This window comes from Varanus komodoensis, unplaced genomic scaffold (assembly GCF_004798865.1).
Source record: "Varanus komodoensis strain SLA01 unplaced genomic scaffold, ASM479886v1 scaffold75, whole genome shotgun sequence".
NCBI classification, from domain to species: domain Eukaryota; kingdom Metazoa; phylum Chordata; class Lepidosauria; order Squamata; family Varanidae; genus Varanus; species Varanus komodoensis.
In genome coordinates this window covers 341,682-367,081 of record NW_025336416.1, presented here as the reverse complement: position 1 = coordinate 367,081, position 25,400 = coordinate 341,682, and the positions used below count along the sequence as shown (strand labels likewise).

At 38.9% G+C, this 25,400-nt stretch overlaps 1 protein-coding gene across 3 annotated transcripts in view; it reads right to left on the bottom strand.

The window, feature by feature from the left end:
* The window catches only part of TRAPPC9 (trafficking protein particle complex subunit 9), a 310,144-nt gene that overhangs the window by 283,007 nt on the left and 1,737 nt on the right, over positions 1 to 25,400 (bottom strand). For all 3 annotated transcript variants that reach the window (XM_044452875.1, XM_044452874.1, XM_044452876.1), the window contains exons 2-8: positions 24,342 to 24,942; positions 14,544 to 14,689; positions 13,610 to 13,738; positions 9,196 to 9,222; positions 7,800 to 7,921; positions 5,541 to 5,666; positions 1,953 to 2,169 (exon numbers count right to left, since the gene is read on the bottom strand). In XM_044452875.1, coding sequence (XP_044308810.1) covers positions 1,953 to 2,169; positions 5,541 to 5,666; positions 7,800 to 7,921; positions 9,196 to 9,222; positions 13,610 to 13,738; positions 14,544 to 14,689; positions 24,342 to 24,925 — 1,351 coding nt within the window. In that variant the 5' untranslated portion in view covers positions 24,926 to 24,942. The remainder of the gene's footprint in view (positions 1 to 1,952; positions 2,170 to 5,540; positions 5,667 to 7,799; positions 7,922 to 9,195; positions 9,223 to 13,609; positions 13,739 to 14,543; positions 14,690 to 24,341; positions 24,943 to 25,400) is intronic.

Here is a 25,400-nt window from a genome sequence, read left to right as displayed (position 1 = left end):
GCCTCAATAAGGATGGGGGCAGCGTATCAGAGATAATCTTCCTAGTGCCCCTCCAAAAGGCTTAAGATCTCCAACTCCAAGGCACCATAATTATACGATAATAAGCATAAGACCTTGGGATAAAGAACTTGTTAATATCATTGCAAACTGTTTCAATTAAACATTTTGAAACTGACAGAGAATCAGGTGACATAAAGAAAACCACTGCTGCACCCTCTCCAGAAAAATCGCCCTCTAGTTCACCTTTGATTGCCTCGCTTTGCCTCATCTATGGGTTGGATCTATGGATTAAGAGCAAGCTGTGCTCCATCAAGGGTGCTGTTGACACTGTCTTTGCATGAATAATGCTTGTAGAACATAACTGGCATTGGCTGCACAATGGGGAAACTGCCAATTTGCCAACAAAATGTGGTGGAGACAGCACCAAAATTCAAAAGCCAATCATCTCCACCTTCCATTGCTCTAGCAAGTGCTCATGATACTCTGCTAGTGCTGGTTTTTGTTAGCACAGTGTCACTCCTGGATGCTACCCACGCAGCTGAACGGTCCATTGCTGCAGTGGGCTCTATCGTTTGTTGTAAACCATCCAAAAAGCTTCAGTTATGGGGTAGCATAGAAATAAATAACTAAATAAATAAAATAGTATATAGTCAGAATCAGATCAGTAGTGAGAAGCCAAGAACCTAAGGGTTTGGCTATGTCTAGTCACTCATGGAATGGCAAGAGGAAAAGGGATGGGGGCTGGTTTGAGCTACTTCAGCCTGTAGAATATCAGAATAAGTGAGCATATCTCTGTCACTATTTCCAGACAAAAGCAGCCAGGACAGCGAAGGAAGCAGATAGCCTCTCTGTGGGAACCTGCCAGAAGAAGTAGAGAGCTTTCAAAGGCAATACAGGTTGAAACATCAGCTCAGGAGAGCAGAAAGGGGACATTCTGTTTGGGCCAGAGCCTCGCTGATGAGTTAAAATCCTTTGTTAATCAATTGTTCAGGAGTGCTATTATAGCCAGACCTTTGCTTTTAAGCAGCTGCCCAAGCTGAGAATATTTGCTAGGAACAATCTCACCTTTACTGGCCTACATCCTCTAACCATCCCCTATGGATTCCGTATCTCCATCATCGGTAGCCCACAGTTGTGATCCGGAATGAACTGAACCGGACTCTTGGATTTTCTGTGCCTGTAGCGATGTTGCCAAGGTCATTAAAAATCGCTGCACTCATGGGATTATTCCAAATCTACAGGGTGTCCCAAAAGTCGCCATACAAAGGGAAAATAGGAAATTGTAGCAAAATGTACCTTTATTTACAGAATATTCATTACAAAATATTCTCTACGTTTTGGCCGCCTCTTTCTACACACACACACACGAAGTCTCCTCTTGTAAAGTTTTCTCTTATTTTATTATTAAATGTGAGTTTGTTATTTTTTCCTATATATGGCGACTTTTGAGGCACCCTGTACTCTTGATCCTGTCTCGACTTTTGGATTTGATTGGCTTCAACACAGAGGTTCAAATGAGTTCTTTACTTCCTGCAGGGCACTTGTCCCGGATTCCCAGGGATGGGTTACAATGAGAAACTTTTGGACCCTTTGAGCTGCAGCAATTACAATGGGGAATCCAAGTCGTCTGGATCTCTAACACAGATCTGGAGTATTAGGGAATGACTTATGGAACCGAGAACTAATTGTTCCCAGCTTTGTGAATTCTTAAGAGTGTAAACACTAAACTTTTACTGTGGGATTTGCTGCAGAGTTCACTCATTTTGGGGGTCCTGTGCCACAATACCAGAAATGAGCTTGAAGGATCATGTCCATGACACTACCTCCACTTCAAGTGATGATACTTAATCTACTGACTTCTTTACACTAATTTACTAGCTTCCATAAAAAGCAAAAGGATGGGGGTTTTGAAGTAGTAGTGACAGTGTTTTATTCTTTCTTTGAATATGCACCTTTGCTGAAATCCTTTGGATCCAAAGACAGACTGTAACCAGGAAGGGTCTCCAGGAGAAGTTTATAACAGGCTCTCCAGCCAGGCTCTGTTATGCTGGGTGCCACACACTGCATTGCTGCCACACGCTTGAAAAAAGCCGATTTGCGATGAAATCCAATGCGCTCATAAAGCTCCGAAAGGATACTGTAACGCTGAATTTTTTCTTCCTCGGAAAGCTAGAAGAGTAAACAAAAATAAGTGTTCAAATAAGCAAAAGTTCCTCTTGCTCAGTATGACCCTAAATCCTGATGGATTTGTCTAACTCTGAAAAAGAGGCTGAGGAGCAAGCGGGGGAGGAGGAATTGTCTGACTCAAGGTTACCTGGTGAAGTTTCTCAGAGCGTGCCTGCCTTAGAAAGAGAGGAGAGTTTTTTTCAGACTAGGAAGGGAAGCGGATACAACAAGAATTCTTTGACCCAGTCAGTTGGCGGTGGGAAAGGCATGCCGCACAATTAGAATTTCTCCAGCATTCCCACGGTCCAGCCCTTGAGAAGCAAACACTAACCTGAAGATGGAGTCAGAAGCTTTATGGAAAGAGAAGAACAGAGGGGAAGTTTCACTTTGAATTGAACTCTACATGGGCAGATATTTCCCCTCAACTTTAGTTAAGTCCATTTTTATGTAAACCCCTTTGAGATGTTACAATAATTAGTGGATATATAAGAAAATTTAAATAAATAAATATTTGTAGTGCTCTGTAACCAGTTATGTTTCAATAAAAAATTGCACTTCAAAGGTTTCATTTTGAGTTTGATAAACAGAAGGAAAATGAGGAAGGGACCAGCTCATGACAATACCTTTCAAAAATCTGTTAGCATACCGTGCATTAAAACATATTAAATAGCATGCAATCTCAGAAAGAGAAAAAAAACAGGATGGAACCAAAAACTCTAAAGTCTACAAGGTGTCTCCTAAAGAGAAAGGCAAGTAATGGCAATAGCCATCCAAGAAATGTGACAAAATCACCCAATGGATGCTGCAGAAAAGTTTCTAGTACAGATATTCATGCAACAGCTTGGATGTTCCTAAGCCTCCAGTTAGAAGTGAAGTTCTCCCCTGCATGCATGTACATTTTGTTGAATCATGGCCTTCGAGGAAAACTACAGAACCAATAAGTTTTCCATGGCCGGTATTAATAGGTTTTGTTTTTCATCTGCTGCCTATATGGTCAATTTTAGTGTGTTGTTAAGACGTTGTTTGCAACTTCTTCTGTTAGCTAGTTTGAGTGGTTCAAGTACTGAACTGCACAGGTGAAATATAATAATCAGTTATGTAAATAACATTTATGTAAAGTCTATGTGAAGCATTGCAAACATAGCTTTGAAAAGATCCTAAAAGATGTATATATGACAGGATTCAGTTTTTGTTGTTTTGTTTCTTTCATCCAACATATTAAACCATTTCTGGGTTCCTAAAGTGTTTTATATAAAAACCCCTGTGGAAACATTTAAAGAGAAAAGCATCTGCATATTAAAATGTGTACCACATATGTATTTTATGGTGTTGTAAAATGGCTTTGATATCATGGTTTACAGACAGAATCCAAAGGCCTGTTAAAAACTGGTTCCATAAATCTTCAAAACCCAACTTCGTGAATGGGAGCCCACATGGCAGCCTGCTTATGAAACTGAGACAAGCTGCACAAGCAAGTTAGCGAACAGCACAAGGTCTGCATGTTCCAGTAAAGTAAAAAGTCAGTAGTTCTACAAGGCAAGCACATCAAAGCAGAATCGTTTTATTTGTTCCCCAATACAGAATCTCACCAGCTCTTTGAATGCAGGATTATATCTTTAAGAACTATAATTTTAGTGATGCTGAGTATTAGGGGACAAATGAAGTATTCTAGTTCTAGATGGAAGCAAATAATACGTTTTAGCTAGACAAAGAGACTGACAGCCAGATTATAAAGTACAAGACACAACAGAAAGTTAGAACAATCAGAGATTTCCAAGAAACTCCGGAGGGGAAGCCTAATGACATTTTGTGTTTCTACACATTTAAGAATTCAGACACCATCCATTGTTCAGCAGATAGCTCTTCCTGAGAACTCAGCTTGGGGGACAAGCAGCAAAAGTCTTGAGGGACATGAAATAAATAATACAACTATCCCAAAATACCAATTCTGTTTCAGTTGTCTCAAATCCCATCAGGACTCATTATTTCTGCTGTTTGACTGGAATATTTAAAGAGAGAAGTAAACCCAGAAGTGAAAACAGGCCTGCAAGAGGAAAAAGTATTTTGTTTGGATAACTCAAGGGTCTGTTAGGCAGTATTTTATATCAGTGGTAAGTCAGCCAGCAGTGGCCAATTCTTACGGTGTAACACTGCTGACCCCTAGTGAACAATGTGTAACATGCACATACTGAGAGTCTCCTACGATTGCTGGAGACTTATATCCAAAAATTCAGGGAAAAAAAGTTCTGAAGAAAAGTTAATATTCAGAAGGAACAGATGATTGATAAGAGGAGTTGTACTCAAAATTCCTGCACAGAAAACCATCTAATGTAAGACTTAACAGGTCACATGTCCAATAAGTACTACGGATTGATTTTATACAGTGCTAGGGAAATAGTCATTCCTGTCTTCCTGTAAATTGTCACTTTTATCCCAACAACTCAATTTGAGCTATTTTGAAGAAATTTTAGAACCTCACTGATTATACTAGTAAAGCTTACAACCACAAACCACCTGTTTTTAATTACTTTTCAAATAATTGCCATTTAAAAAAATCACGTTGGAATATATACTCGTAAGATCAAGAAAATATATGAATTCTATAAGCAGTTTCCAGAGACATGTAGCAACTTGTATAACCTCACATTAAAAACAAGTCATGTCTTCTAAGGCCAGAAATAAGCATCAGAGCTGAGGGCTCCACCATTTAGACACTGCACTGACATTTACTTTCTACCCTGCATTAAACCAAGGTTCATTACATTCAAACCAAAAAACTATGGCATAATGCCACTTAGCAACCCAAGATCATATCCTGGCTTGTTAATTTATATTAGGTCACACACTGTGGCTTGTTATTCTGGCTTGTTAACTAGACTAGAGTTGCCTGTTAAACCTGCACTGAGAAAATCTAGCTTAACGTAAGCCAAAAAATAAAGTGTTGAAACAGCACACAGGAGAGGACGGGGCACGAAAAAGGTGTTCGAGCTCAACATTTGCCCCTAGCTTCATAAACCATTAAATTATCATCTAGACTGAACATGTAAGTTTTCTAAGATTAGGTGCCTGTACTTAAGGGTCTGTACTTTGTGTCAGAGGCCTCCGGCTAAATCCTGTACAAAACAAGACCCTGGATCAGACAGGCCTTTAATAAATACAACAGGAATTTACTTATATTCTGTTTTTTAAAGAGGCAAAAGTTATCGGATACTTTATTTTTACCTTAAAACGGCCGCTGCCGCTGCTCTGTGTTGTTTTTGGACATGCACATGGAAGGGATGTCAAGAGTGGAGCTCAGGGTCAGACTGGATGACCCAGGAGACCCCGTCTGACTCGTTCTGTTTCTATTTTTCTAAAGCGAGAAGTGTTCTCACCTGACGAAGATTGATATAGACCGCATTCTGGAGGAATTCAGACGCTTCCATGCTTCTCTTCTGTATTGCCAGCACTCTCACTGCTTTCACACAAGCTTCCAATTCAATCACACCAGCATTCTTGTACTGCAAGAAAAGAGCATATAAGGGAAAAGGCGCACACTGCCTTGAGCTCCTCTGAGGAACAGCAGAAAACAAACATCACCACCAGTTGATTAAAAAGTAGTTTTCCAAGCCAATTTCAAAACTGTCGCACCTTGTCTAAAAAAGCAAAAATGTGAGGAATTGTGTTCCATTCTAAAGACAACAAAATTCACTTCACTGTGAATCCCTAACACACTGGATGAGATCTGCAGAAACGTCACCAAAATGCTACTTCCACAAGATATTTTTATCTTCTTTGTACTACAGCTTCTTGCATGCCAGAAAAGTCGCCCATTTGTGTGAGAGAAATGACTACATAAATCTTACATTCTTTGGCACTTGTTATTGAGATGTATATGTACTGAGTGTCTTATTCAAGACTCCATTGCAGAATAATATTTCTAGTGCAGCCACCAAAGGAACACAAGCTTCTGAGATCTCAAAATCTCTTCATCAGACAAAATGTTGCAAAAAGTAGTTGAGGAGGGAGGAAGAGACGGAAAAAAAAAAGATTGACTCCATGTTGAAATCGTGATGTTTGCATGATTTCAAACTTGAGATGAAACTGGGGGGAAAGAGTCTGCTGACATGCAAACAGGGATCTAGCAGGCCTTAGAATTGTTTCAGAGTGTACTTAGGACTGCTGGGATGAAGAAAGGCAGATACATTTGGGTTCCCCAGTTTCTCTAAAACATTGTTTACTCTAGAACGGCAGTTCACATACCTGATTCAGGTTGTAACTCAGGACACATAAAGCTGCACTTTGAGCAGCTTTCCTATAGCCCACAGCCCCAAAACAAAGCAGTGCATCTAGCGCTCTGAAGCAATAGGAAGAGGGAAAGGAAAGGTAAACCAGGCAAGTGGACTCCAGCAGATACAATCAGGCCTGTTTTTAGAAGAAAATGCTTTCTGCTCCTGTAGTTCCTACTTCTCTTCCTAGCTGTACCTCCTCCCAGCCACCAAAACAATTAGTAAAAGAGGTGGATAATCAGAATTAGCTTTGCAGCTCAACTGCAGGGTAAGAATGCAGCTATTTGTTACAATAAATGCGGTAGAACTTCTGAAGATAGAGGCAAGATTTCCCAAGGGCTTAATGAATGTCTTAATTCAGCAGGTTCACGTTCTGCAACAACATGGTTTTCAAATTCAAAAGCCTTCTCAGTTGGAAGAAATAGATATTTACAGCATTTGGCTGTAATGATGTATTTATTATCTGCATTCATATGACACCTATAAACAAGTCTTCTCGGTGTCATACAATTACTTTGAAACAGAATTATAAGATCTATGGTTGACTGTTACATAAACGAAAACATGCCCATACATCCTCCCTTCTCCAGTGAGGTTGTAGGAAGAATCAGTCTGCTTCATTTCTTAATGAACAAAGGTTTGATTCTACACCTGAACAAGTAACGGTAATTGACATCAGTTATGACTTCTTGAAACAAGCTAGCTTTATAAATCTCAGTTTGAAATTGGCATGTTTCCTTCAACAAAAGTTAACACTAGCAACAATTTCTCTAGGTTTAGACATTAGACTAAAATCACGTTTAGTTATAAACAGAAGTTTATTTTTCAATCTCCTCCTTACAACCATGCCCAATAAAAATATTGCAATCAGACGGTTGATCCTTCTACCCAGTACTGTCAACACTGACTGGCAGCATCACTCCAGGGTTTCAGGAAGTTTTCCAACCCTACTTGGAGACAGCAAAGATTGAATCCTGGATCTTCTCCATGCAAACTATGTGCTGCACTACTGACCCATTGCTTCTCTCCCAAAAGCAAGCAGCGCTAACAAGCCCGAGCCTTATTCACAATACTAACACATAGATTATCGTGATAACCAGATGTGGTTACTCCATCTTAAGATATTTAAGTTGTATATGTGCAACTTACTATACGGTCATAAATTTAGAATGGCATCATCCTGAAACCACAAGTTCACACTAGAAAAGTATTTTCTAAGAATCAGAACCTCTGTACAAACCCCACTGGCTTGTAGGCCCAATGGAAGTCCTTCAAGAAATCATGAGGGGAACACTATCACATACATGAATTGAAATTGGTGGGCTTTATTTGAGTTTTTGATGTGAAATAACGTAGCAACATTACCTTGCTATAGTAAGAAATAGCCTCTTTGTACTTTTCTATAATGTCTTCAGGGCTAAGACAGTTTTTAGCACGTCCTATTTCAGTACTGGTATCTGCATTAATGCCATTTGATGTGAGGGCCCCTGCATTGGAGGGAAGCAGGAAATGTTATAGTAACAGCTGATCTCAGTTAATATCAACCAGGACATTAGAACGAGTTGAATAAAAAAACTGTGCTTCAGGAACTCCTTTTCAGAGCGAGCATCTTTACTCAGCAGAAGTGTTAATAAAGAGCAAAGCAAGCTAATAAATAAATAATTCAGGGTATAGACAAACTGGAGAATAATGAAAATTATCAAGAATATTTCTGCAATGTTCTAATTTTCATTATATAATGAAAATTATTTTTAGAACTATTCAAAAAAGGTAGAAAGAATGGGGAGTATGCAATGTTTCCACTGCATTTCCACTAGCTTCATGAAACCCATGGGACCTACCATGAGCACAAAAGGAACTAGTGCTTACAAAAGCAGCCTTGGAAATGAAACAGCAGTGCTTGTTTCCAGAACAACACAAGTCAATAGAACTCTGTTGACTTGTCCTCTTCCAGAAACAAGCATTTCCACTTTTTTCTGTTGCCTTACCGAGCACTAACATCCCAATAATGTATGGGCAGCACTGGATAGTATCCAGTACATCTTTTGATAAGCATACAGGAAATAATATCTGACCAAATTAATTAATATCTGACCAAACTGATTCTAAACTATGGAGCTGTTCACATACAACAGCAGCAAATGGGGGGGGGGCTAATTAACCACCATAGTGATTCGCCCCTTTGGAATTTTCAACACCCACTTGGCCTGATCAGGGGTTAAGACATGAACCCAGACGCTATAGGTTAATTGTGGGTTAACACAGAAACACAGAAACAGAGCGAGTTAGAAGGGGTCTCCCGGGCCATCTAGTCTGACCTCCGGCTCCAGCTGGCTCTGCTCACAACATGCCCACCATGTGCATGTCCAGCCAATCTTTGAACACCCTCACCGATGGGGCCTCAACCACCTCCCGAGGGTTCCATGCCCTCAGGGCCCTAACTGTCAGGAAGTGCTTCCTGGCATCTAAATGGAACCTTGGCTTCCTGAGCTTTAACCTAACTACTAATTGATGGTTAAAGGGAATTAAATCTTAAAGAAAAACCCCTATGTTTCAGGGACATCAGAGGGACCTCAAACAACTGAGAATCCCCATATATAGGATGCATTAGCTTCTTTGACTGCAAGGTCCACAATTTATCAAGATCTGGGGAGGCAGGAAGTGAGATTTCAAATGAGATTTTAAAAAGTCCTACAACATATAGTGACAATTAACACAAAGATGTATTTATTGACACAACACATTTATAAAGACAATATACCTGGATCAATAAGAACTTCTTGTGCCCCTAAGGGAAAACCAAAGTGACAACATTAACCTTCTGCATTGCCATAACAAAAATGGGCATTAAATATATTTTACAGTAAGCCAATCATCTACAGAATCTTAAAAACCTAACTGCTGACACTGAGAGAGAGCATGGAAACTTACTGGCTGTCCTATGATTGTGATACAATTGATTCTGTCATTCCGTTTTTACAGCCTTACCGATGCCTCCATGCACATAAGCCCACAAATATTTTTACTATGACATGTACCCTTCATACACCAATGTACTACACTTCTTTTTTTGTATATTAATAACGCTTCCCCCACTAGCTATCCGAAGGAGATTCTCACTCGTCGTACATATTCGGGCAGCCAACTTATTTACAAACCTTAATTATTGTCAGCAGTGGAATCAAAGCAGTGTTGCCGAGTATCACCATTCCAAAGAGGAGAATCCCTGTTCAGAGCTTCTGGCAGCCTAGAACAACCCTGTAATCATGTGCATGCTAGGCAGGGAGGGGAACTTTCCAAATGGGAAGGGTTTGTGGCTGCCCATAGGTCTTCACCTGCTATGCTTATATAGTCAAAGAGGGCTGAGCATTTTATGGTCAAATATTAAGGGGCAGGAGGGATGCAGTTCTGGAAACTGAAACTTCCTAGTGCATCTTCCATTTTAACTACTTCTCTCAATGGTGGGGGAAAAAACCCTGCTGGGTCATAAATTTGAAACTGGAGAGAGCTGAGACTTGTACAACATGAGACATCACTTATCTGGTGACAGAAGATGCTTGCTGATATCGATATTAATAGTGAAAGATCCAGACTCAACACACATTATATGCCATATGCTAATATTAACAGCATTATTTTAAAATCCCTTGATCTGTCCTGAAACCAAAATAAATTATTCAAGGAGAATTTGATTCATTCTCTTCTGCTTGAGTCATCTTATTGAGGAAAAATTAGGCAGGATTGACGCACAAGAGTAATAATGTATTATACATTTTAACTCACTTTGGTTAGTCACCTTGGATTTCTTTTTTAAAGGCAGGGTACTTTATTGTATTTCAATATCAATATTTACAGCCATGGCTAAAAAATTCAGAATGTTCAGTTTTTACTTTACAGTACAAGAAGAAATCCAGACTTGTAAATAGCTCCCTTGCCTAGCTGTCTGCAACTATTAAGAACTGCCTGTGAGCGACAAAGCAGCCAAATGATTGTAAGATTAAAAGAGTAGATTTAAATGCCAAAAATATAGAAGAACGATTTTTTTTAAGGACAGTCATAGTGTTCTAATGATAACAGAGGTATTTGTGAGGAAAGTGGCTAATGGCCTTTGCAGAATTATCTGCAAGGACACTGAAATCATATCAGTTATAGTGTACCTTTTGCCCTCATAACAGCATTATAATTTGCTAGCATATGTTGTAAGTAGCAGTGACTCTCCTAAACAAGGAGACATGTTTACTCTCATCTAAAGGCCAGAAGATATGAGCAGCACGGTGACTAATGCAGTAACCCCACTGGCTTGAAAGCAAAACTCCGTGAGTTTAGTGAGGTGCGAAGTCAGTCTCCAGTCTGAACATTAATCCTATGGATGATCCCATGCATGTTTAGACGGAAAAATGTCCTACAGCTCCCAGAATTCCTCAGCCATTTGGCAAGCAGTGCCCTCTGTTTAATACATGGAAGCACAAAAGTGATGGCTTAGGCAACCTGGAAAGACCTTTTGTCATGTGAGGTGGGAGACGAAACTCTCACGCATCAAGGAGAAATAGGCTTTACATACAGTGAATTTATACAGTGCCTAGCACAGGACTATCTCTGCTATCATTTGCTCCTACGTATAGAAGGAATGTGGAGACCAATGATCAGATACATATTTATCTTCTTTCTGATATGGGATGGGAGCGCAGGAAAGGAAGGGCAGAGGGATCTGCTTTGCACGGGTCCGTCTCCTGGGCTCAGGGTGAGCACGCAGAGTGACAGCAGCCTGATCGTTACAAAAAGAGCAGCCGCTAATGGGACAGTCATTAGTGACCAGTCCTTCGGTAATTATTTACAGTGTTGCTTTAAAGTAGTGTAAAAATGAACCCTGAATATGCACAACGGAAGCATTCTCCTCTCTGATGAGGCTGGAAGCAATGTAAGTTATGAAAAAGAAAAGTAGGCTGTACAGCTACACATGTATTTCTTCTAATTCAATGTTAAACTTAGTTTGTTTCTGTAGTTCCCTAACGCATCGATCCTTTGCACATTTACTCAAAAGAAAGTCTCACTGAGGTCAATTGATCTAGGGAAGCATGTAAATCAGCCTTTACCAACTGGATGCCTTTCAGATGATTAGCACCACACATCCTGTCATACGGAGATTAGCCATGCTGGCCAAGGATGATAGGAATTGTACATTCAGTATCTAGAAGACACCAAAATGGGGAAGCCTGGCACAGAGAACTGTCACCATCTTATAGATTACCTTACAAATTATTCATTAAAACTTGTAAAGCAAATAAAGGAAACGATGAAATTTCCATTAAACACATTAACTGAAATTCACCCTAAAATACATTAACTGGAATTTATGCTTATTTTCAATAGCCACTAAAAGGCATTCTGCTTAATTTTCATAATAAGCAAATCTCCCATAATTCACACAAGTAAAATGTTCAGTTAGACTCTACTAAACCGGGTTGCATTGATGGTATTAAACCACAATTAAGGCAAAATCCTATTCAGGTTTAGACAGGAAAAAAACCCACAATTAAAAAGTATCACTGGATGGGGAACGCAGAAGCTCTAGGCCTTTTTTCCTGTCTAAACTTGCATAGGAATGTACTATTAGCATATGAAATTATGTATCCATAAACACCTGACACCACTATTGCAATTAAAGCAGTAGTGATTCATAAGAATGAAAATACTGTGTGTGTGTGTGTGTGTGTGTGTGTGTGTGTGTGTCTTTGCCCCAATAACATTTTAACACAATTTGTTTAAGTTAAGTAAAAACATTTTTCCTTAGGAAAAGGCTTCTGCGGAACAATTCAGTCACAATACAGTCATGCTGGGAAAGCGACAGCCATCCACCAGCACGGCTTTGGCCAGTGTACCAACTGCATTCTTTTCTTTAGACATCTGATTTGGCCATGGAAGCTCATGCCCTAGTACTTCTTAGCTGAACTATTCAAGAACTATTATTGCATAGGATCTAAGTGCGCTGCCTTTAAAGAATACGTCAAATCTGCAATGCTTTAGCCAGACTAACTACTAAAGCATGTTGTCAGAAGCCCTTGTTTTAACAGCTGTATTGGCTGCTGAAATGCTAGTGACCTTTAAAGTGATCAGTGGCCTGAAGAGCAGGTTCCTCAAGAACCACCTGCTCCAGTATAATCTTAACCAGGCATGAAGACCTACAAATTAGGTGCTTCTCTGTATACTAGCAACGCCACCGGTGTGTTTGGCAGGAACATGAGAGCGGCCTTTTCCGCGACCACACTTCAGACCTTGGAATTCTCTCCTTCAGAAAGTTCACTTTGCTTTCTTTTCAATGACAATGCGAGGAAGTGAAAATAAATTATTTTAATTGGATGCCTTTAATTGCTGCTGCTTCTGACTTAGCACTGCCTTTGTTTTTAAGTGGTTTTGCTTATTTTACAACTTTGATATGTGATGTTATGTTGAATTTCAATATGGGTTAGTTTAATTTCTGTTACATTTTCTTATTATTTTTACTGTTTTGACTGATGTTGCACAGGAAAGGTGGAATACAATTGCTATTTATTCAGAACCCATTCTTTCTAAAGTTTCTAAAGAGTGGCCTGAAATTTAGTTGTGTGTCATGCACAGCTACTGATGTGAGCATGAGAGCACCACTGATGAACCGCATACAGTCCGTGAACAGCAGAGTCAAATGGGAAAACGATTAACCTCCAGGCTTCTTGCAAGTTTCTCTACCTCAAGTATTTCAACACACCAGAAAATCTTGACACTTTGGTTTTTAGTTGGATTATCTGCCAAGTTGCAACCGAAAGGTACATTGTTGGACTTCCTTTGCTTTGAGACTAATCAATTGTGCCTACAGTGTCACTGCCCACCTGCAGGTTGCCATCCAGCAAACAAAGTGTTAATCCTCTTGTATGGGTGGTATATTTTTCAATTTTTTAATAGTTTCTCAGCCTGTCCACTGCACATGGACAGAATATTGTACCACTGAGAGATTAAGATTTGTAGGACTGCATGGAAAAGCTAAAAGGCAGCATGCGTACACTAGTACAAATATTTGGATTACATCAGTTAAAGCACACACACAAACACACACCCCTCTAAAGCTGTGGGCCACCAACAGAATATTTAACTACCGAATTACGGAGACAAGAGCTTTCACATATATCAAACGTTTGACTTACCTGGCCTGTGCCTGTTGCCTGCTTCCGCAGGGAGTGAACTTCCCGGTGTTCTGCGAGAACCAAGTTTACCTCCTGTACCTCCAGGATAGTGATAGATAACAGAGGCTGAACATAATCCTTCAAGAGCAGCTACAGATTAAAAAAAACAATTATTTTAAATAGTAGCGATACCACAGCCGACTCACTTGCAAAATGTATAAGGCATGCAGGCAAGCAGAGAAGCAGGCAAAGATAAACAGAATTGCAGAACGCTGCCAAACCAGTCTTAACATCCAATGCCCCTTCCATGGGGGTGTGGGCAGGGGCAGCAATATCAAGCAAAGTATCTATGCCGGCATCTATGCTGCACACAGGAAAGTGGTAATAATCTACCTAGTACAGGTGCATTCACAGAGGAATTACGGCCACAGGTCTCCATCACATTAACAGTATGATTCAGTATGATGCCTGCAATATACATCTTAATGGAGGAAGGTTTCAGTCCTCCACAGTGTAACGAGAATAAAATAAATTCATGCACCCAGGTGCTGAGAAAACAAGGCTAGTAGCTGAATGTCTGTGCCATATTTTATACCAATTCTGTACTCCTCAGTCAACTCCCCCCCACCCAGAGAATACTAAGGTACTTGTGCACCCCTCAAAGAAGAAGCAGAACAGTAAAATAGGAACAAGATGGTATAGCTACTGTACCCTAGAATGCTTATCACTTTCCTTTGTGTATACAAACAGTATCAAACCAAGAACACAAAACTTAGATGACCTGAAGCATAAAGTTCATTCTAAATTTTAGGGTCATCTCTATCCTCTTTTATTATTTTTATTAACATATGACTTCAAAAAGTCACCTTTTCCTTTAAACTGTAACACAAAGACTCCAGAAACTAAATCTGGAAGCTTTCTAAATAGTTTATGTTTTAGTTTTAATCATTCCTACCTCCAAGCCACAAAAAGTCATTTACAGAACGGAGAAGTTCCACAGCCATATGGTAGTGAACAAGAGAATCCTGTAACATTCCGGCTTGTAGACACAGGTCACCCACATGCTTCCGCATACGACCCTGGCAGCGCTTCCTATAATGTCTAGAACACAAAATGTACAGTGCAAAATTAACTCCGCTAAATCCAGTGCAACAAAAGACAGTGAATTTATTTGCTTGTAACACACATCTATTAATTTACCCATCACTGACTGGAATATAGTCATTATTTGCCCCTAATGAGCAAATAGACCAGTTCTGGCTGAGTTCTCACTACAAAATATAAGTAATGACAGCCACCATTAGAAATCATTGAATCATTAGAAATCATTGGAAACAAAACTCACATCTGTATATGTAATTCTACCAATGGTTCTGTCTGTACAAACAAATTAAGTGTTGGGGAGTTCCACCCAAAGGTCCTTTCCAATCCACTGATATCCTCACCTTCTGCTCTCTGTTTCAGTCTTTTCTGATAACACTAATTGAGCTGATGTCACAGTGGTGCAGGTCAAACAAAGCTGCTATCTTATGCAACTGAGGGATTGTAAGAATTTGGGGACACTTTAAAACAGAAGTTCCAAAATCAAGGAACATCTCATTTTAAATTAAAATCACACATCCATTTAAATATCATATACATTTATATACCAATCCACATCTAGACGGATTCCAGAATGGTGAACAATAAATGATAAACTTGAGAGCCAATAAACTTGAGACTCAATCCAGGCAACACAGGGATAGATATAAACAAGAACTTTTATTTTTAATTTTTTAATTAAGTATTTTGAAAAAAAGACTGAACATACATTTTCATGGGTTTGTTTATTACTTATTAAAATAATATTTAAAGCTTTGCTTTGTTACCAATTATTCCTATTTGCACTTTTTCTTTTAAAAGAAGAAGAACTGGCAGGCTGTATTCCAACATGCTTACAGGATTTTTTGTGAGGGATCACCAATTATGACTAAATATTACAAAATATACTAGGAGGAAAATGCATAAAAGCTCTAATTGCATCAGAGAGTATAATAGGATAGTTTGCCGCAACTGTATCACTTACATATGTGCAGAACAAAATACAGTTCCACCTGGAACAAGAACAATCTGAGGCTATTTAACTTGGACTGTGCCAATGTTATTTGAAAAAATAGCTTTGCTGCATATGCTATGTTATAAATTTAGAATACACAGAGAAAGAGAATATAATGTATTAGATTACTTTCCCACCTTTCTACCAAGAAGTTCAAGGTAGTGCAAACAGTTCTTTTCATCTACTATTTTATCCTCACAAAAACACTACAAAGTTCTTACAAGAGAGACTCATTATGTGTGACTGGCCCAAAGTCACACAGTGAATTTAGTGACTTAGTGAGATTTGAACTCACATTCAAATTCCATAATTTCAGGCAAACACTCTAGCTACTCACTACAATGTGTGAATGGTTCTCACCTGACATGTGCTTTAGAGAAATGATAAATAGAAAGTTTTCCAATATACACTGAATTAGGGTAAAAATCCGAATACAGTCATTACCATTTCAGTATTTAAAGATAGCTAATTGGAGTTTGAAAAGGAATTTTAATACAAGATTAGGATTTGAAAGTGCAGTATTTTCTGACTTGAAGAAAATACTGCTAGCTAGATTATATTCAATCTGGAGTTTATGTTTTGACAAACAGTTATTCTATATGGAGATATGTAGAGGGACAATAAAAGTTAGCCACTATCTAAACAGACATACCAGAAATTTCTATAGAACCATGTTACTATCTCTTCTTGATAACATATATTAACCATATCTATGCCTTTCTGAAGTCTCATTCTGCACACATTTTCAAACATGGGCAAAGAAATGGAGTTGCATCTCTACAATACTTAGATCAATGCATAGAACAGCTGTAAAACAATGCAAATATTTACTTCAAATCAATCTAATTTCGTGCAGAGAAGTAGTTCCCAGAGAATTAAAGCATAAGTCTCAATACAAAATCTTAGACTAAGGCAAAGATTATTTAATAGGACCCATATTGCAAGTATTGCATTTGGAAAGATGCAGGATCATGTTTTAAACCAAACCATTAGAAAACACAGAACCAGCAACTTAAGTATTAGCTAAGATGTGATACCAAGGAGAAATAATGCAGAAATTAAGTTTCTAAAAGTGTCCGTGCATTAGACAGTGTTATTAAAGCATTAGAAAACATTATTGCGGGATGTTGCTGCCTGTATCTCAGTAACCATATTTTCAAACTCAGTAATTGATGAAGTGAAATAAAGTTAATGCTAAGTATTTGTTTTCAAGGGTCACATATGAAATTAAAAAGGGAAATAATCACTAACATCCATTAACATAGCACTAACAAATTTACTAGTCTTATCTAAGATTTTTTAGAAAACCTTTTCTTTGCAGTAACCTGTCAAATTCCACTCTAGACATCCCAAAGACAGAATATACAAGCCCCCAGGAAAAAAGATGAAAGACTATCCTTTTTTTCGCTTTCTTTAAAAAAAAAAGAAAGGTGCTTCCTCTATAATTAATAGACTAAGAATATTTTATTCAAGTGGATAAAAGTCTGGGTTTAGCTGTGAATCTGATTTATTTTTCAGATATGATATTCTAAGTGTTGAAAGTCATCTTAGTTCTTCAAAGAAGAATAAAGCAGTATTATTTTAAATTGGTCGTTGTGGCAAAGAGAGGGACGACTGGAGGTCCAGCGGCAACATCCAGTTTCCAACATCCGGCTTGTTATCAGGAGCTCTGCTGAGACCAGATCACACCCATCCTGCGCCATCCCTGCACTGAGCAGGGGCTTGGACCCGACGGCCTTCTTGGCCCCTTCCAACTCTACTATTCTATGACTCATCAATGAGCTGCTGAAGAATTTGGGCAGGAGAAGGTCTTGTACCCGTCCTGCTTAAGGGATCCTGTGACCGGCTGGTCTGCCACCATGTGTGCAAAGCGCTGGACTAGATGGACCTTGGATCTGGGCAGCATGGCTTTGCTTATGTCCTTATAGTTAATCTACCCCACCCCCCCATTTCAAGCTGCAACTGAATTGGTTGTATTCCCACGTTTGTGACAGGACACAACAAATGGCAGTGAGTTGCACAGTGGTGACATCTGCAGCAGAGCCTCGGTTTTCATTGATTTGAGGCAATGGGCACAGCCATCATTGTTTGCCCTTCAGCAATTGCATTATTTGAAACTGGCAATACCAGGAAACCTATCAGGAATGTAGGGCCATCAGGGCTAGGCAATCCTAAACTCCTCAGCGTTCATTTGTAAAGCACAAAATTTGCAGTCACTCATGTCTGCAGAGCAATCGCAACGTTAGCTCTAAAAGTGCTCTTGCTAAGCTCCATCCAGCAGTGGGTAACAGCTTTTTATATCTCGTAAATTGCAAGCAATGTGTGCTGACTATTAAATTCACCCAGGGGTGTAGAATCAACCATGTGTAACTTGTGCAGTGAAGTTTTGAAAATGAAACTTTTCATTTGGAAATATGCAAACAGCACCATTTTTGTACTATTTTTGTTAGCCAATCCTACTGAATCAATTCAACAAAAAGTCAGAACTGAAAAAGTGATACATGCCCACTATCCATAGCCTGGGTTTAAATTAGAATAATTCAATAGTTATGTACCATCTAATATAATAAAAGTCACATGGTGCAGAATTCTCTAACACAAGGTGTAGAGACGGAGATCAGTCCCAATGGCTTTATAAAGGGATATAAGAAAAGGCTATCAGTGGCTAGAGGTCATGTTCCCTCTGTTAGGGCAGGGAGTTGTTAGGGAACATAAATGAGGTGTACTCTTGCATGCTCTCCAACCTTTATTTCAAAACCCTATATTCTCCCGCTTCTCATTTCCTTCCACTTTCTCTTAAAGAAACTGTATACAAGAAAAGAGTGGAAATGCACAAGTACAACGCTCATTCTATCTGGCTGCAAATGAACTTGGAGTAGTGTCCCACCTCTTGGAGCATTTAAACTGAACAATGCAGAAAAGCTATTAGTTGAATTACTCTGTTTAATATTGATGTTAAAACAAAGAAAATGCATACTGTTCTGTGAGCAAAGTGGTATTTTCATACAAGACTACTTTGCCACTTAAATGCTATCTTGCCTAGATTACTTCCTTAGATCAATTATGTTATGGACAAGTGCAGGTATATTATAGCATTGAAGAAAAAGGAGTGAAATCACACATTAACTTTACACTACCCCCACCTGTTCTTATGTAAATTTGGCCCATACTGGGCTCCTGGAGACCTATTTTCATCTAGGGTTCTGTAAAGGCCTTTAAGAGCAACCCAAGTTAACTTTAAACATGATCAACAATCATCAGATGCAGCAACCATTGAGGTAGAAGGAAATGGTAGGATTAGAAAAAGAAAGTGAAGGTTGTATACATTTCAATGCCTTAAATCTGGGTGGGCAACTTTTAATGCTTATGAGAGAATTCCTTTGCATGCAACAAAGTCCACCTGGGACCACGTGCCCATCTCAGAAATTGCTGGTGCAGGGCAAAAAGTGGCAATTTTGCCTGTGAACCTGTTTAGAAACAAATTATGCTTATGGCAAACTTCCAGGAGCATGACTCTGTCTCTGCTGTGCTCCCCACACGTCTTGTTTTAAAGAAAAACTGCTGTTAACTGGCTCCCACCACAGGGAAAAATTCAGCAGCAGACAATCAGAGGGGCAATCACACAGAGTAACATTTTTTTAAGGCCCACTATAGCTCAAAAGTGAAAGAAGCAGGAGCCAAATAAGTTAGAGCTGTCTTTTAAAAAAGGAATTTAAATATGGCACCTTAACGGAACAAACTTTTATGGTCTGCATCCAACTTCAGACACATGCATTAAAATGTTATCCAAATATGCAAGTGGAGTGCTACTGTGTGAACCTACTATGGAAGTAACTCCTATTTCCACTTTAGTCATACATGCATCCATTTACCATCAACTCATGAAGTACAAGCAAGCATGACTGCTGCCATTTTACAGATGGTGCACCAAAGAAGCATCCACACCATGCTGACCATATTGCTGTTGGCAAGATGCAGCCCTCAAGACTCTTCTCACATTCCAAGGTCAAATGTCTTCATAACTTGTAAGAGCAAACTAAATCTGCTAAAGGCCTTCCTAAGGAGTATCCATTTCTGCCATGATTTCAGAAATAGGCTTACCTATAGACCACAACTATAAATCTAATGCTGGCAACTAGCAAGAAAACCTTCTGGTGTACTGTGCCACAGGGTTATTAAAGCTGCAGTCAGCATAGAAAGGAGACACACTACTTTTCTGAATTAAAATCTCTTATTAGTGTGCACAAAAGAGACAGTATTTAGCTTGTGAGTAAAATGAAATCTAAAATGGTCATCATGGTAACAGGAAAAAAAATTAGTTCAAAACTCTGTTAAGATCGGTGGTCTCCTGCAGAATCATCCACCTGGACAAATCTGCCTTGTGCAAGTAAAATGGCTTAAAAGTCAGTGTTGTGTAGAGAAGCAATTAAATAATGTAGAGATGACTCAGTAGAGTTTCAGTGCCATAAATGTATCTGGGTCAGACAAAATTGGAAAAGCTCTAAAAGTGGAATGAAGAGATGGTCTATATAAGTATAGTTATATTCCTTAAAGTAGCTTAGTTTTCCAACTGCCATCCATACACATATGAACGGGTTAAAAGAATCAGAATTTCCTTACTGTGTTCATAATGATCATTTGCAATGATCAGAGTTTAAAGCTTTTACTCCTAACTGGAAGACAATTTCATCACATATAGGTCACCAGGAATTATCTCCTCAAATTTTTAAAAGCAAAACAAAATTGTGCAAAATGAATTGATGAAGATTTTCATGTAACAAGAAATATATCCATCAAGTTCATGTTAAGATCATGCTTAGCTACAATTGGTTGTAATGTCAGTCAAGCTTTAGAAAACCAGTAACAACATTTAGTAGCATGACCAGCAGAACTTCTCCAATTTTGAAAATGAACTGTTAAGAGCTTAAAGCACCTGTACAATTTTAAACTAAAAAACCCCACAAACTCAAGTTCTGGAGGTCAGTGGCTACTGAAGAAAAACATAATTATGCTATTACACCCACCCCACTGCTCATAAAGTCAAATATAAAATAAAAACAGCACTGTTAACGGGATTTGCCAAATGCCAAACGATGGTAATCTATGAGAGGAATCCAGGCAGCAACAGTCATTGCTGTGTTAAATAAAAATAAAGAAAAGCAACACTATATTATGCAATGGAGGCAAAGGAAGAAAGCAGCACACAAAAACTAGCTAGTTTTTTTTTAAAATATGTGATCAAAAGCCTACCTTTTGAGACCCAAAAACATACTCACAGGGCAGTACGAGAGAAAAAGAAAAAAGGAACAAGGAAGAAAGGAAGGAACAAAACAAAAGTTAGAAACACACAGGAATTGAAAAAATTAGACAGCCACATACATGCAAAAGTACTGAAGTTACACACAGAAGTACTGAAGTTAAACACAATATTTAGTAAAAGATGTTAAAAAATCCCATCACAAAGATCCAAAATTTGAGGAGAAAAGGCTGTTAATTAACTGGTCTTCATCAACATGTTAACAGTAAAAAGCAATGTGAAATGCTTTTGTCAGTTTAGTAACAAAAGAGGAGCACATTAGTGCCCTTGAATCAATTTACTATTTCACTGAAACACTATAACTAATTCCTTAAAAAAACTATGGAAATTGCGCTTTTTTTAATGTAATCCCAATTAGAGCAGCTTAGACCATTATGGAACAGACTGAGACTAAACCCTAATAACTCAAAATGTGTTAAAATGTATTCTATAGAGTTAAGCATTTCTGGCTTTTTCCTACTAAGAAGCCATGTCTCAAGAATACCAAACCTTCCTGTAATCACTCAGTGTATTTAAAGATCTCTTGGTATACGCCTTCTAAATAAGATCAAATACCATGGTCTTCTTTTTAGACGAACACAAGGCATGCAAACATTCTTAGAACCCACCTAATTAATGCTTTCCACAAGAAAAGAAATTATTTGGAGAACTGTGGAAAAACTGCTTCTCTCTTCCATTTACAGTGGTTTACCACATATTGCTTATATAAATGAGCTAAATTCCTTTCTTTGCTTTACTACAGAGAAATTGTTAAGAGTAATCATGGCCAACTGTCCCCAGACTTTTTGAACTAGATTAGGACTAAGCACCCTGGTGTAATCTCCTAGGAGAATTTAGCTATTGACATGGATCCATTATATCGCTTTACTTGGTGCAAAGTCTTCCCAACAATCCCAACACAAGACTGACTTCCAATATCAAAAGAACCAGATGTCTCCACCTGAACAGGAGTCTGATGTGGGATCATTATTTCAGCACCATGGACAGTGAGTAGAGACCCAAGAGCTGCTGAAGCACATGCATGTGGCCTGCACATTTCCTCTTGAACAGCAGACACACACACCTCATGAAAAGCTAAACTTGAAACTCTCATCAGTTTCAGAAACAGTTCATTCAAAGCTCAAGAGCCTTCGATGGGGGCAGGGAGGGAGTTAACCCTTGGGCTTCCAGAACTAATTGTTTAGATCCTGGAGAGTCATTTCCAAGACACAGTAAGTGTGGAGTGGAGGGGGAAAGGAAGCTCTCAGCCAAGCACACTTGCATCTCAACAAATAAGACTTGTTGATTTTCAGCAAACCAACCCTGCTGTTTTTGATCACTGATCACAAATAAACAAGAAACAGATTTACTGAAAAAGACCCCTGTAAAATGTACTGGGTAACTAAAGAAAAAGAGTTCTGTATAGAAATTTAATTAGCCAGAATCCATCAGGTCTTAGCCATTTGTAAGAAATGTTCTTGTCTCCAATATGCCAAAGACAACAGGCCCCAGGCTATACTATGAAGTACAGAAAACATAGCGTTGCACGTGGCTATAGAAGCCCTGCATTTATCTTTGCATTTTATTGTGTTTTCTGCTTTGTCATGCTCAGCTCCAGCTTACTTTTTTCCCCAACATTTCTGAAACTTTAGTTCCACTACTTCACACAAACGTTTCTTTTAAATATAATATCAAAGGCTGCCTGTTGTGTCAGCATTGCAATGGATCCTACTACATACTGTATCCATGTACAGAGAAACAAACTTGATAATACAGGGGCAATTTAGAGCTGATACACATAGATGATAGCACTCTAATCCTAAGCACACCTGCACAGCACAATATGCGCCAATCTATCAGCAGAACAGAATTTATGAGCACAGGAAATGTGTAACTCACCCAGTCACATTTCAATTTGCATAAATTAACTGCTCACTGCTATTCATACAATGTTCAAGAGAATCTAGCCTAGCAAAGGCTACTTCCTAAATAATGACTAGAAAGCACCTTGGCTCACCTAGCATCCACTGTCTACAAAAAAATTACTTACAGCCTAGAATCTAACATTGCACAAATAAGTCTTGGTGCCTCATGGGGGACTAACATGAGTAAGTTCAGCAGTGGTTCCAATTTGCATGTGACAACCAAAAATACAAATCATTCGCTTTTTCTTGAAACCAGTTGCAAAGCCTCCTCAAAACAATAAAGTTTTGAAGATAAGTTCTTAACTTTATTTGCCTCCCGAAAGTAAAATACAGTATCTTTTTTATTATCAAACAATATGACAGAGATGGATTTGGAATATCTCAAAGAAAGGTATTTCACTACAGTATGACTACTACTATTCCAGTAAGGAATAAAAGGAATTCACTTCTCTTCTTTGTCAACTAGGACTACAAATCACTTTCTCCTGTGTACTTTAATCAGTTATCAATTTCTGCAACTTGTAGTAGCTTAAACAGATGCTATATGATTACAGAATTATATAGCCTTGAAATGTTGGGCTAAAATATGGCAAGCTCTACAAAAGCTGCCGTTGTAACCACTCAAAATCTATAATTTTGTAAACTAACTTGTACATAAGTTTCCCATAAGAATATAGCAATTATTAAATAATCTGATGATAGCATGCTAGCTTTAGTTCATCTCCGAACTGAACATGCTGTCTCTTAGATTACTAAAACCTTTTCCCTGTTGATGAAGAACCAACCTGATAAATCCTGTAACATGAATAATTACACAGATCTAATTGTGATGGATCTGCAACATTGTTCAAAAAATACCTGATTTAAGTGCCTGGCATAAATTGTCCTGAAACACAGCAAAGAAGCATGAGTTGTTTTTGCAGACTGTTAACAGGCCACAAATGACAAGTCCCTCTCAGAGAGTGCAGGTGGGCTTGTAAAAACAGTAAGTAGATCAGAAGAGTCTTGCTGAAGAAAAATCAACATCTTCCACAAAGGTCAGTTCTGTCTCATTGATTTTTAGAGTTCTGTAACAATGTCAATCTACAAGCAAGCGGAAGTATCCTGTAGGCAATACTATACCTGAACTCTCAAAAGCTTTTGATAAAGTCCCACAACCAAAGGCACCTGGGCAAACTCAGCAGTTTTAGGATAAGAGGAAGTTGCCACCACTCATTTTGGATTCCCCTATTCCCTTTCAGCTTCAGCCTCATACACCATCATCCACCTCATTCAGCCAGGTCCCTTTTTCATGGAATTGGGGGAGAGAGCAGCTAGAAAAGAGGTAGGGAAATCAGCATCCGCTAACCCTCTTGCACATCTTCAATTAGATCTAGTTGGTCACACAAGAGGCATACATTCTACATCTGCAGTCCATGAGTAAATAAAGCTACTTACCTACTATCTGTATCCAGGCCTACAAAATCCTTCTTTTCGAAAGGAACACAGAGAAGAGGGATCTTATCTCCTGATTTATCTGTGGCTCTGTCAAGGCGTTTGGATTCCAATACAATAAAAAGAGATTCAATAAAGTCCTCTATTCTCTTCTCCACATTTTCACATTCTTCATAATTAGGATAAAATGCTACATCTGTTCGAGGCTGCTCTGCAATTTCTCCTTGAAGTCCGAAGACAAACAGACGGGAATCATAAAGAGTTGAGCCATATATTTCCTTTTGAAGGTGAAATTTTTCAAACGTCTGAGGCCAGTCCTTCCCAGAGGAACAGTCTGTGATGGTTATGAGCCCCACAACTTTGCGGTGTGTCTGAAAATCACCCCATTCGTTGTTTTCTGGTGGGTAGTGATGCCTGTAGCGGATATAAAGCACACGCTGAGAGTCATGGACATTGATCTGACTCACTGTTGAAATCCGCTTGTAGATCTTGAAAAAGCTCTCTTCAGGAACAATCCCGACTGGCTGGACCACGACTAGCAGAGTCTGATGGTCCTCTGCGCATTGCATGTAGTCAGGGATACTCATTTTGCTTCATGTGGACACTAATAAAAATAAAAAGGAAGGAATTATTTCTATATTTCTATGGGAGTACACATAATTTGTAAAATAATTCATTTTAAGAGCACATTACTAGATCTGTTTCTCCTCCAGATGCTATGGGGCAGGGGTCAGCAACCCACGGCTCTGGGGCTGTATGTGGCTCTTTCATCCCTCTGCTGCAGCTCCATCGCTCAAAATACGCATCACAACCGCCAATGTGCAACACCCGCTGGCACGCAAATTATTGAGCTTTTCGACCCCCGGTAGGCCAATCATGGATAAATCCAAGAAAAGTTTCAGAAGAAAACAGAGCATTTAATGGTACATGGGCAGATTCACTTGCTTTCACTGCTGACGAGGCTGGTTTACCAGTATGCTGAATACGTGGCGAGAAATTGGCAAACAACAAAAAGTCAAATATTGCAAGACATTTCCAGAATAAACACACAGCCTTTGCTGA